Genomic DNA, 12942 nt, shown 5'->3' with positions numbered 1-12942 from the left:
CTTGGATAAAAAGTTGATCTCCAACTACATCTGTTTGTCATTGAATTGGAGTCATTTTTGGCTTTCATCACCGAAGAGTGAGATTCTTGAATCTTTCTAATATGGATCTTAGGGAATAATACCCATGAACTTGGAAACCTCACATTTCTTGCCGTGAACATCTTGGCATTGGCGGAGTTGAACAAATCATCGGAGGTATTATCGGTGGCGGTGGTGGTGGAGAAGGAGGAGGTAAGAATGGTGGATCTGGGATTAGGTCCTGATGGAGGAGGAGGTGAAAATGGTGGATCAGGTGGGGGATTAGGAGGTGGTTTTGGCAGTAGAGATAGCGATGGAGGAGGAGGTGAGATCGGTGGATCTAGTGGGAGATTAGGAGTGGCTTTGGTAGTGGAGGAAGCGAAGAAGGAGGTGGTGGTGGCGGCGGCGGAGGTGAAAATGGTGGATCTGGTTGGGGAATAGGAGGTGACTATGGCGGTGGATCTGGTGAAAGTGGAGGCGGGGTGGCGACGGTGGTGGTGGAGGAAGAGGAGGAGGTGGAAATGGTGGATCTGGATAGGAAATGGGAGGTGGCTTTGGTAGTGGATTAGGACAGTCCGGTGCACTAAAGCTACCGCATGTCCGGGGAAGGCACAGGTGTATTGTGCGCAGTCATACTTTACATTTCTGTCGGAGGCTATTTCCAAAGCTTGAACCCTTAATCCCTAATCACATGATAACGGGCTATTTCCAAAGCTTGAACCCTTAATCCCTAATCACATGATAACAACTTTATCAGTTACTCCAAGGCTCCCCTTCAAATGGAGGAGAAAACTGCGTAGGAGGTGAAAATGGCGGCAGTGGTTTTGATGCAAGTGGTTTTGATGCAAGAGCAGGTGAAGGCGATGGAGATATGGTACCAATTAATCTAATTGAAGTTTAATGAAGGCCTCTTTATAGGCTTTGGGTTTAATACCATTTTCATCGAATTCTTTTCAATAGTATAGAAATTAGAATAAATTTTGAAACCGTCAACAAGTGAATTGTGAAGATTGTGGATCCCTTCTGGAATGTTTCCTTGAAGTGAATTGTAAGATAATACTAACGTCTCCAACCTTTAGGCATTCGAGAGAGACACAGGGATATGACCCTCATATGGAATTGAATTTCAGATTCAAAGTCTCGACTTTTGGAAATATTAGAAAATGAAGAAGGGATGAAACCAGTGAAACTATTATTTCCAAGATTTAGAACTTGAAGTTGGTGTTAGAATCCATACCAAGAGGGAACCTCCCCACTAAAGTTGTTGAAACTTAAATCAAGAAACTTAAGTCGACGCAAGTGTGCCATTTTTTGAGGCATATTTCCGTGGAAATTATTGCTTTCCAAGTAAAGAGAAACAAGAAATGTGAGGTTTCCAAAATCACGTGGAATTCTGCCCGTTAGATCCATGTTGGAAAGATTCAAGGATTTCACTCTTTGGTGGTGAGAGCCACAAGTGACTCCAACCCAATGGCAAACAGAAGTAGCGGGAGACCAACTTTCATCCAAGAAGTGAAAGGGATCCGAAATGATTTGAGATTTTAAAGAAAGAAGAGCTAATTGATCAGTCGTAGCATTGGTTTGGGTCATATCTGAACCAGCCATGAGGACCCTGGGATTTACTGTTTACTGTCCACTGTTTAACACGTAATACAAATATTTAAACTCATATTAACTAAGTATCATGATAATGTAGCCCTAATTGGATAGCTTACACTTCGCTTTAGTTTTAAAGTTGAGCTCTTGTTGGGTGCTTCTGTTTTGCAGGCAACAAGCTCAAGGAGAGGTGAACACAGGTGAGTTGCTGTCTTATGTCTCCATTAGATTATTTATTTAGTGTATTTAGCTGTTCAGTCCCTCTTATGAATGGTTTTACTTGCAGTCAAGGAGTTAGTTTGACTACAATTACATTTGTTTTAATAGAAAAAAGGTTAAATAAATTGTGAGTGTGTCTACAAGGTTATTCTCTAGGATAAAGCATCACAATTACATATTTTTACATGTATTTTGCATTCTGTGATTAATTTAACTTTTGAATCCTGGTAAATGTTGCAACCCATATTCCATACATACTGGAATGTGTCCTTTGTAAGAAGCTTAACATGATTCTCAGTTAATAGGAGTTTAAATATTTGTACTAGGCTGTTAAACAGTGAAATTTTTGGCAGTAATTTTGTTCGACTGCGTTTTTCTTTGATCAAGGGAAATTTTCATGCTAACAGTATCTATCTCTAGTTTTTTCTTTGTAGGAAATTTGAAAATGGATAAGTCTTGGATGCGTTGTACTGACACATCGAGCGATGTTTATATAAAAGGAGTTGACAATTTTCTTCAATTTGCTTTCAAGCACTCAGAAGTCGATGGTGAAATTCCTGTTCCTTGTACGCAATGCAATAATATTTTAAATGGGTCTAGAGCTGATGTCAGGGAACATTTAATACTTAGCGAGATAGTCAAAAACTACATACATTGGCTTCATCGTGGAGAATCTGCACCTAAAAAGCAAACCATTAATCAGAAGGAAGAAGGAAAAGAACAAGGTGATCCATCTCAAAAGAAAAGAAAAGAACGAAGTGATGAAATGTTTGAAATAATTTATGATGTTGTTGGTCCTGAATTCATGGATGATTCTAATGGGGTTAGGTTTAAACAAGGTGATACTTCCGAACCCACTTCCAAAATTTTCAAATTAGTGGAGGATGCCTCACAACAACTTTATCCTGGTTGCAAGGCATGCTCCAAATTATCATTGATTGTGGAATTATTCCAAACTAAATGGGGGAAAAGGCGAAAATACGATTTTGTCTCTTCCATTGTGCCCCTGCTGTATTAGGGAGTATTTGTTTCTCATTTTCCTTGCTTGTTTCTTCAAATTCCAGCTTGCTAGGTGTTTTAGTCTTGATAGCCATTGCTATATTACCAGTAGATAGACAAAGTTTACCTATTAGTTGTTGACAAGAACTCCTTGTGCTAGGAAGAGTAAGTTGTCCGGTCAGTTGGTTTGTGCCTCTCTCAGTGCTAGGGGCTTTATCTTTACGGGCCGCTGTTTCATTCCCATTGGAAGGACAAGGTTCATCCATCAATTCAAGTGGTTGAAAGGAGTTCATGGTAGTAACCGGATGACAAGTCAAGTTGGGTAAGAAAGATATCTGGTGCACTTTCACGTTCCACTGTTGTTTCTCCTTTGTTGATTGTTGTTTCTTGGCCAGCTTAAGATTTGGACAAAAACTGCTTTTGCATCTCCTCGTTGGCCTGATCTAGAGGATCCATATTGGTGGGTGTCTATCTGGCAACTTCATCTTGGTTTTCCAACTCAAGTTAGCTTTTACACCCTTTTGGATTCGTTGCCTATTCACTGTAGAGTGTCTTTGCTTCCTCGCGACCTGATTTCCAAAGCATTTGGTGTTGTGGTTGAGGGAAAGATTCATATTGCTCTTCTCCTTCGTCGGTAAGTTGGCATAATTGTTGTTCCCTTTGTGATGTTCTATGATGTTTAACTTACTATTATCACCAGTAGATGCTATATTAGACGACCCCAAAGCCAACTGGTTAGCTCTATTGTCATCGACATTTCTTTTCTTTCCAATCAAAGCACTCGTCTTCAATATGCCCCTGATGTTTACAAACAAAACAATAATCCGGAACAAAATCATAATCTATGTCCTGCATAATCCCCCAGCTTCCTTACTCTAGCGAAGTTAGGTTGAGACCTGACATTAGTCGCTTTATCAATCCTCAATAATGTACCGATAGGAGAGGATCCCAATTGAAATAATGTCATTTAAGGCCAGGCAAGGTGATCCAAATTGGGGTTAAAGGGGTTTCTACCTCCGGGTTAATATCCACAGTATCCTTCGAATATATGTCTTGATAATCCTCTTTGACAGTAAAATCCATAAAAAAATATGTTTAATTTGCACCATATCATCAGAAGCTTTACCATTAGGTGTAGGAGGAACTACAACAAGTGCCAACCATCGATCTGAGTCCTTCCGAAAAGACCATAACTGGACCATCATATTAACCTTTAGATTATCTCTTGTGTACACTAGCATCCAGTCATTCAACATCACATAACTAAAACTTGAATTCATCGGCCACTTAGGCCTTAGCTAAATGGATTCGACATTCTTCAAGTGATGGCTCAATCAAATTGAACTTTATTTGTGACCCTTTTTCGCAACTACATTCAAAGAAATAGACAGAAGAAGCAATGTAGTAGGGCCTCTAATTATTGATCATGAAATACCAATATCTCCAAAAGATTGTGTTTTTGCCTGGTATTAGTATTCACTTATGGGCATTACTTTGCTCTAAAAGGGCAGCCCGGTGAACTAACACACCGATATGGGTCTAAGGAAGGGTTTCAACACAAGGGTCTACCAATACCTCCAGGTTGTGGGATATTGTTACACAAGAGTTTGATCTCTCCAAAAAGATTGTGCATCTGATCTCTCCAAAAAGATTGTGTATCTTGATATGATACAAATCTCATTGTATCATATCAAGATAAAATATGTATACATCTCGTTCGTTTTGTCCCACATATCATATTGAATTTATTGATCTTGACATATTACGTAGTAATTAAGATAAGAGTCACTTTTTAAAACTTATAAATTTCATTGATTAGATTTAATTGTAATATAAATAAAAAGAAAACTCAATTCACTTATATAATTAATGAAATAACTTCAAGAACAATGCACAACTCAAAATTCATAAAATTATGAATCACAATTTAGTTATTAGTGAAAAGGGGTTGATAGAAGAATATGATTTGATGACAATTGTCTTTATTTCTTTATTCTAATTTCTATAGAAAAAAATTATCCCCTATAATATTATTATATCTAAAATAACAAATTTTAGCAATACTTTTAGATAATTGCATTAATAGCAGTTTAGTTACAAGTTATAGCAACTTATTAAAAGATATATTATTTTAATTGTATTTTCAAAATTCGTTTTTAATTATATAATTTAAAATTAGTTTCATATTTATAGAGTAGTAATCAATATTTTCCTTAAATTGTGTATTGATAATTATGGTAAATATACATTCTCTTTCTGCATTCTAATACTCGACCTTTCAAAAATTTATTGAATATTCTGATTCCATTAATTTACTCATATAATATTCATATTCTTCCCTTGAAAATACAAGATTGAAAAAAACGAGTTTCATATAATATTCATCTTCTTTATCGAAAAAAAGTGGGTTTAAAATAACATTCATCTTCTTTCCTAAAAACATAAAATTGATATATTTGTTTTTTTCATTCTCCATTGTGAATCATGTCTAAACCAAAATTCGATTCTACTCCTTCGCGTAGAAGTCCTAGAATATTCAACCAATGATTTGTTCCATTGTGAATCATTATTCAATCAACAATTTATTCTCCTCCATCAGAAATTCGTTCTTCTATTTTTCCTTTTATTCCTTAAAAATAATATGATATAAGGAGCATTGTCAATTTCTTTATTAAATACTCATTGTATATAACAATAAAAGATATGTTAATGGATATTAGAAAAAAAATACTGAACAATCAGTTTGTGTTGGTAACAACATAAATAAGGATTTAAATATAGATCGTAATCTTTCATAAGAATAATATAGTAAAAATTGTCTTGTATATACTTATTAAACTATTTCGTGTATGAATTCTGTATAAAATCAATATTAAATAAGTATAATGATTGCAGAAGTTGGTATAGAAATCGACTTTCATCAAATATTATAAGTTATTATTTATTTTAGTGTATGAAATAAATATACAAACTTGTATTTTTTGAATTATTTCATGTATGAAACTTGTATAATATCAATATTACATTCAAGGTTTATAAAATAGTTTCTTACATGTTATATTTATATTGAATGAGTATAATGTGATTGTGATATTTAATTAAGAAGATATACTTAAGATTATAAATTGAATGGAATCAATTTATAAAGTGTTTTCTTACATGTCATATTTGTATGAAATAGATATATAAATTGATATTTATGGATTGCGATATTAAATTTAGGTGATACCATTTATGGAACAGTCCCCAAGGGAGCAATAACCATACTTCTGTGAAGGATTTTTACCAGTTGAAAGGTCTTACTTTGGCGATTGGTAGTCGTTGTTGAGTGTTTGTAGTGGGTCTTCGTTGCAATCAAAATTGATAAAGAAGATATTGTATAAATTTAGGTGATGCCAATTTGTAACTGGAATAACTAAATGGCGTATAAAAAGAAGGTAGTGTATGAAGATGAAAACCCATAATGGAAGCAATTAAATAGGAGAAAAGAAAAACGATTAGAAGAATTTAGGGTGGATTGATATCAATAATTAAGGATAACTATATTTAAGGAAGGATTATTGCATATTAGTTGTATTAAATCTTTATTTTTCTTTTCAGTAATTACTTTTTTACATTTTTTAAAAAAAGAAAAAAACTTTTTGTTTTCTTATAAGATTTGCTATAACTTAAAAAAAAATGAAAGTTATGCTATAAGTTGAAATTTCTTATCTAATAATTGCTATATACGTTTTTTTTTCTCATTTCTATACTATTAAAAAGAATCCGGGGAAAATGGTATTAAACCCAAAGCCTATAAAGAGGCCTTTCATTTAAACTTCAATTAGATTAATTGGCACCATATCTCCATCGCCTTCACCTGCTCCTGCATCAAAATCACTGCCACCATCTTCACCTACGACATTGTCGTGTCCTCCAGTGCTACCTAATCCACTACCGTAGCCACCTCCCATTCCCCCTCCAGATCCACCATTCACCCCTCCTCCACCGCCGCCACCACCATTCATCATCCAAGAGCATTAAAAGAGAAAAACAACTAGGGTTGCATAATTAAGCTTGAAGATCCAATTTCAAGGAAATTCCTCCGTCAATCATCAAGAACCTCCCTTCCAAGGTATGCGTAGTGTTCATCTATGGATTCAATTCGTTCATAGAGCTCAAGAATCATGCTTTTAAATGTTGTTTTGTAAACTTTTTGTGGTGATATGAATATGTACATGTTGATGATGGATGTTTAAGTTTCAAGATGAAATCTAAGGATGTTTTCATGAAATATATGTGGTTGTTGGTTGAAAATCATGAACTTTGGGTGGTTTAATATAATGCAAGTATAAAATCCACCTATGTCTTAAAGAATGCATGCAAGGTGTTTGATAAAATGCCTAGGATGCTAGAAATTCCTATTTACATGATTCTATGATATTCACATGACAAGTCCATGTTACTTATACACTTCAATATGAATTTCCATGCTAATTATGTATTCTTATGGTGGTGGCATGAAGCATGTATGATGATGAAGATATGAATTATGTATGCGAATTATATCCATGCTTTTCTTACCATGTTTGAGATGTTGAATAAATACATGAAGTTTAATATCCCCAAATCATTACAATATGAACTAAATGTTACATGTTGTCGTTTCCTTTTGCTTGAATGGTTTCCATGCCCTTGCTATGAATAGTATATGTTGTCGGAATGCCCATGATATTAGAATATGAGATTTATGACTTGATTATAAGCATTCCTATTCATGATAGATATTATGATGACCATGTACTTCATGAAATCCCCCATTCATGTATTATGGATTGTTATTGATGGTCGTGTACTCAAGAAATTCAAGTTGTGTCAGTTTTCTTCCATCGAGTCCTGGGGGTACTTGTACCCGAAAAATATAGTTGTGTGCCTAGATCCATGTAATGTTTTCATGATACTCTCAGTCAAGCCATGATCTATAGAATTCAGTCAGTCATGTGACTCAGGAAAAAACAGAAATCTCAGTAATCTCTGTAGTCCAGTAATCTCAGTAATCTCAGTGCTCAGTAACCTCAGCAACTTCAGTATTCACAGTCAATCTCAATAACTTCATTACTCTCAACCAGTCCTCAGAACTCAGTACATTCTGTCAGTCATCGGAATCCAGTAAACTTAGTTTAGCTCCACTAAAAAATACCACTAGTATCAGTCCAGTTAATCAGTATCAGTTCAGCTAATCAGTTCAGTTCAGTTATTCAGTTCAGCTTAGTTAATCAATTCAGTTTCCTTCAGATGGGAGTAGAAGTTAGCACCGAGTGAACCCAAGGATGGGAACTCACCTGCCAGTTCAGGGTGTGATTCTTAGCAGTCATCCTTGTGTTCTAGAACTACGTAGCCAGCGTAGGTTGAGACATCTTAACCCTTCAGACTAGGGTTGATGAGGTGGCTTAACCCGTCAGTTTAGGGTTTCCACCGTTCTCATTTGAGTACCTACCAGTATAAGGTTCTCACAGCTGTCCTTACCAGTGGCACGGTATTGACACCCCTCCAGTCGGGGCAGACATTGGACCCCAGCTTAGCTATTATAGCATATTTAGGGCATGTCGGTTAGATAACTACTTCCCACAGTTTCAGTTACAGATTTCAGGATTGTCAGCAATAGCTACCCAGTCTCAGTAAAGAACTCAGATAGCTCTTCAGATTTCAGTATATCAGGGCTGTCAGATACAGTCAACTCAGAAATAAAATAGAACTCAGATAGTTTTTTTCAGATTTATGGATTGTGAGATATAGTCACTTATGCTATCAATCACAACAATTATCAGAACTCATGCTATCAGTCTCAACTTTAGGACTGTCAGATAAAATTAATCAGACCAGTTCTTCATAATTCCAACTATCAGAAACAATCATTTCTTTATCAGTAATATAGTATCAGTCTCTCAGTATTCAGTAATACAGTATCATATCAATCACTTATTAGTGATTTACATATCAATATCAATAAACTCAGTCTTTCAGAATCTCATTATCAGTACACTCATGTAGTCAGTATTCAGACTCAGTAGTCCGTATCTCCACGAGTTCAGTTACAGTTACGTATGCATGTATGTACTCTCACGTTCATATCAGTCAGTGTTGTCCATGTATATAACCCTTTGCATTTAGCCTACCTCACTCGTATACTCAGTACATTCAGACGTACTGACGTATTTGTGCTATGGTGCTTTCTCTTATGTTACACCATAGGTTCAGAGGGGAGAGCTCCAAATCAGCAGTAGATTTCAGGATCAGCAGTCAGAGTTAGACGTGAGTCCTCATCCTTCGAGGACATGATGATTTCATTTCTATTTTAGTTTTCACTTTATTTCAGCAGTTGGAGTTAGTTGGGGACATGTCCCATCAACTCCTTATTCAGTTCAGTTAGAGGCTTTCGGACTAGATGTCAGATTAGATGTTAGACTTCAGTATTTATGTTCCTTTTTGGTATTGATATACCATATTTTTCAAATATGTATTAGTATTGAACCTTATGACCTTACAGTTCATGTTTCCGCATATTTTATGAGATATTATGCAGTTTACAGGTACAGATATCAGTCATGGGTTAGTTTGTGATCCTTCGGGGTCATGAGCATCGTGTAGCATTTCGGTTCAGAAAATCGGAGCGTTACACTAGGGTTCTTAGGTCATTGAATATTGTATGTCGAGTTTCTATCTCTTGTAATCTTGTTATCTTTGTGTTGTTGAATCTAAAAATCTAGTGAAGTCATGTGGGGCTCTATCGATTCACTAGCATTGTTATTATTTGTTGCTTTTGTTGTTAAACTCATTTTCTAGTTCCAAAAACCAATTGTTGGAAGCCTAGTGAAGTCGTGTGTGTCCATTTTCGATTCACAATCACTTTGTTGATCATCTTGTTGTCCTTGTGTTGGCTTGAATCTATTGATACACACTTAGTTTTGTATCAGACATAGTTAAAAGTTTGTTAAAAACTATTATTTAAGTGGACCCTCAAATACAAATATAGTAACTTCTCTATGTTGAGTGTTGTGAATCTTACAGAAAATACTCATCAAAATTACTTCTAGGAAATAAGTCTGTCAAACGGGCCGGGTTGACCCGGTTTGACCTAGTCCGGTCAGCCCACGGGTTGTAGGGTCCCAGGTCCCGGGCTGGGTTATTTTTGGTTTTGGGCCCGGTTAATCCGGTTCGGGCCTGCCGATTAACCGGCCCGGATCTTTTAAAAAAAAATTGATTTTGCCCGTTGGGCCAATTTGACCGTTGGGCGCAACAGCTATATTACCGTTTGGGCCCCAAAAATGGCTACTTGGCCTTTTTTAAAAAAAAATTCAATTAAAATATTTTTTTAAACCCCAAAAAGATCCTATAAATATCCTACACTTTCAAATCATTTTCCACACAATTATCATTCTCTCAAATCTCAATTCTCAAATATTCTATATATTTCCTAAAGTGCTCACTTTAATTTTTTAATTTTGCGATTACAAAGTACGAGTGGAAGTTCCCAAAGTCGCAACCTTCGGATACTTCCAAAATTTGGTATTGTCGTTCCATCTCTTACTTTTAATTTTTAATTAGTGTATTAATTGTTGAATATTTAATTTTATTATATTTTTGTATTTTGAATTTTTTTAGTTTAATTTATATTATGGATAAATTAAGAAACCTCGCCACTAAAGGTGTTAAAAAATTATCCCGAAAATGGTAATGGTAGTAAAAAGCAAATTACTAGCGGTTGAGGTACTTCAAGTAGTAGATATACCCGTGTGTCTCCGCCTCCGGTTCCGCATAGTCAACCTTTTGAGGAAGAAATAGGTGTAGGTGCTCACGATATGGATTATGTAGAAGCTCAGATAAATTAGGGTATATAAGAAGAAAATGAAGTAGATGCGGTTAATTTAGATGAAGATGATGAAAATATTGGTGAGACACCCGTAGTAGGAAATACTAACGTTAGATCTGAATTGGTTAATCTCCCTTCCCGTCCTCCCTGTGCCCCAAAAGCTTGTAAAACAACTAGTATTTTATGACAATTTTTTGAACGTATATCAGATATTGAGGTGCAATACAATTTTTGTCAACAAATATATAAGCATAAAAGAGGAGGCAAGCAAGGGGGTATGGATACGTTAATGAGACATATAAGTGATAATCATGATAGAGAGTTAAATTACACAAGGTGGTGCGGATGTTGGTGGGCCAACACAAACTAGAATGGACCCAACAATCGGTCAAGTAATGAACAAGTATAATAAATTAAGGGACCGAGAAGAAATAACAAAAATGGTAGTTGTGGGTTGTTTGCCTTTTTAGTTTTTCTTCTTCTGATGCCTTTATTCATTATATTCAAGCAATTTATAATCTTATGTTTAATGGTATTCCTAGAAGTACTTGTAGGATCGATATTTTTAGACTTCATTCATAGTATTATTTTTATTTATCAATATTGTTAAAAAAATATTCAATGTAGAATGTCCCTAACTTCTGATCTTGGTCGTGCTGTAAATAAAAATGATTATTTAACCATTACTTGTCACTGGATAGATAGTAATTTTATCATACAAAAACTTATTCTTGCTTTTTTATATGATGAAGATCGTAAACATACTGGAGATTTTATTGTTGATTCGATTGCTAAAGTTGAAGAATTTTACGGTATTGAAAATAAAATCTTATGTATTGCTTTTGATAATGCTTCTAACAACAAGACTGTTATAACAAAGTTAAAATCTAAGTTATCTCCGCCGTTACCTAAAATTTTTCATGTTAAGTGTGCTTGTCATATATATAATTTAATTGTAAGAGATGTTTTTGAGTTTTTTGAGCTTTATATTGAAAAACTTCGGCTTGTTGTTGATTTTATTCAAGGAAATAATCGTAGAAAAAGAATTAGAGACTTTAAACTTAAATGTGAACAAAATGAAATTGCACCGATATTGATGCCTGAAGAATGTGATACTAGATGGAATGCTATGTATGATTTTTTTAAAAACTTGTTATAAATATAGAGTTCCTATTACACTATCTTTTAACCAACATTGTGGTTCGTTTGTTGATTCTGCCCACTGCATGCTACATGATTCTAACTGGGTTGTAATTAATGATCTTGTTAAGTTTTTGAAAAAAGTTTATAGAACTACGGTTGAATTTTTCGATGCTTATTATCCTACTGTTTGTAATATTTTGGCATATATAGCCGATATTTCTGATTTGATCAAAGAATATAAAAATAAAGAAGGTTACAAAGAAGCTGTTGGTGCCTGTTTGCTAAATTTTAAAAATATTTTTTTCTGATTCCCCCTATTTACTTGGTTGGTGCTATGCTAAATCCGTACATGAAATATAATACTATGTGTCACTTTAGTACTCTTATTTATGCTAACTTAGAGATAAATACTAGTAATGATTCTGGTGATGAAGAACAAGAATGACCTGATTTGTGGACGGCTATAGGTGATGCGAATGCTTACATAGATAAATTATATAACCAATATGTTGATCTAGTTGATTTAGCTGTGCCGACAAATATCACTCCAACTGTCGTCCCTCATCCTCCCAAGGAGCCATCATCTTCTAAAAGACCGACACATAGTGGTTTTCCTGATTACTTTATGATTTATCTTGTTGGAGTAGTGTTGAGGAGGGAGCTTACACAACAACTTATCGGGAAAAGCTGAAGTGTTACCTCCGAACGTCGATAGAGGATCGCAGATGATGGATCAATGCGTTGGATTGGTGGAGAAATAATGAAACACAATATCCTGTGCTTTCAAGATTATCCGGAGATATCTTGAATGTTCCAATGTCAACTGTTGCATCGGAGAGCGCTTTTAGTCAGGGACGACAACAGCTTGGAGACAACCGACATTTATTGGAAAGCAATGCAATGAATGTTCTAGTTTGCCTTAGAGATTGGATTAGAGAGGAATGAAGAAATCAAGGAATGAAAGCGGAGCCGAACGACGAGCAGGGCCTTGAAGAAATTATGACTTCACGGGAGAACTCAGCAGAATCAAGTCCAATGCATGATTTTGCCCCCGTTGATTTTGACTATCCTATGCAAGTTCCCGTTAATATTAACATGAATGAGTTGGAAAAAATGAT

At 35.2% G+C, this 12942-nt stretch overlaps 1 protein-coding gene across 7 annotated transcripts; it reads left to right on the top strand.

Moving 5' to 3' along the window:
- The first annotated feature begins 697 nt into the window (after nucleotides 1-697).
- LOC107849287 lies at nucleotides 698-6846 on the top strand. 7 transcript variants are annotated; one of them, XR_001668210.2, is made up of 5 exons: nucleotides 698-1665; nucleotides 1786-1814; nucleotides 2268-3154; nucleotides 3228-3466; nucleotides 6055-6846. XR_001668210.2 is itself a non-coding variant. In XM_016693914.2 (5 exons), the coding sequence occupies exons 1-4, from the start codon at nucleotides 1622-1624 to the stop codon at nucleotides 3112-3114; spliced, it is 600 nt and encodes a 199-aa protein (XP_016549400.1). In that variant the 5' UTR covers nucleotides 698-1621; the 3' UTR covers nucleotides 3115-3154; nucleotides 3228-3937. The 7 variants fall into 7 exon arrangements, 5 of the variants coding, with proteins under 5 accessions (XP_016549400.1, XP_047256836.1, XP_047256839.1 ...); XM_016693914.2 differs by lacking the exon at nucleotides 6055-6846 and having other exon boundaries at nucleotides 2268-2672; nucleotides 2993-3154; nucleotides 3228-3937; XR_007048236.1 differs by having other exon boundaries at nucleotides 2268-3466.
- The last annotated feature ends 6096 nt before the right edge of the window (nucleotides 6847-12942 follow it).

This window comes from Capsicum annuum, chromosome 1, assembly GCF_002878395.1.
Source record: "Capsicum annuum cultivar UCD-10X-F1 chromosome 1, UCD10Xv1.1, whole genome shotgun sequence".
Lineage (NCBI taxonomy): Eukaryota > Viridiplantae > Streptophyta > Magnoliopsida > Solanales > Solanaceae > Capsicum > Capsicum annuum.
The sequence above is the reverse complement of the archived record's forward strand: the minus strand, read 5'-3'. Positions and strand labels throughout refer to the sequence as shown.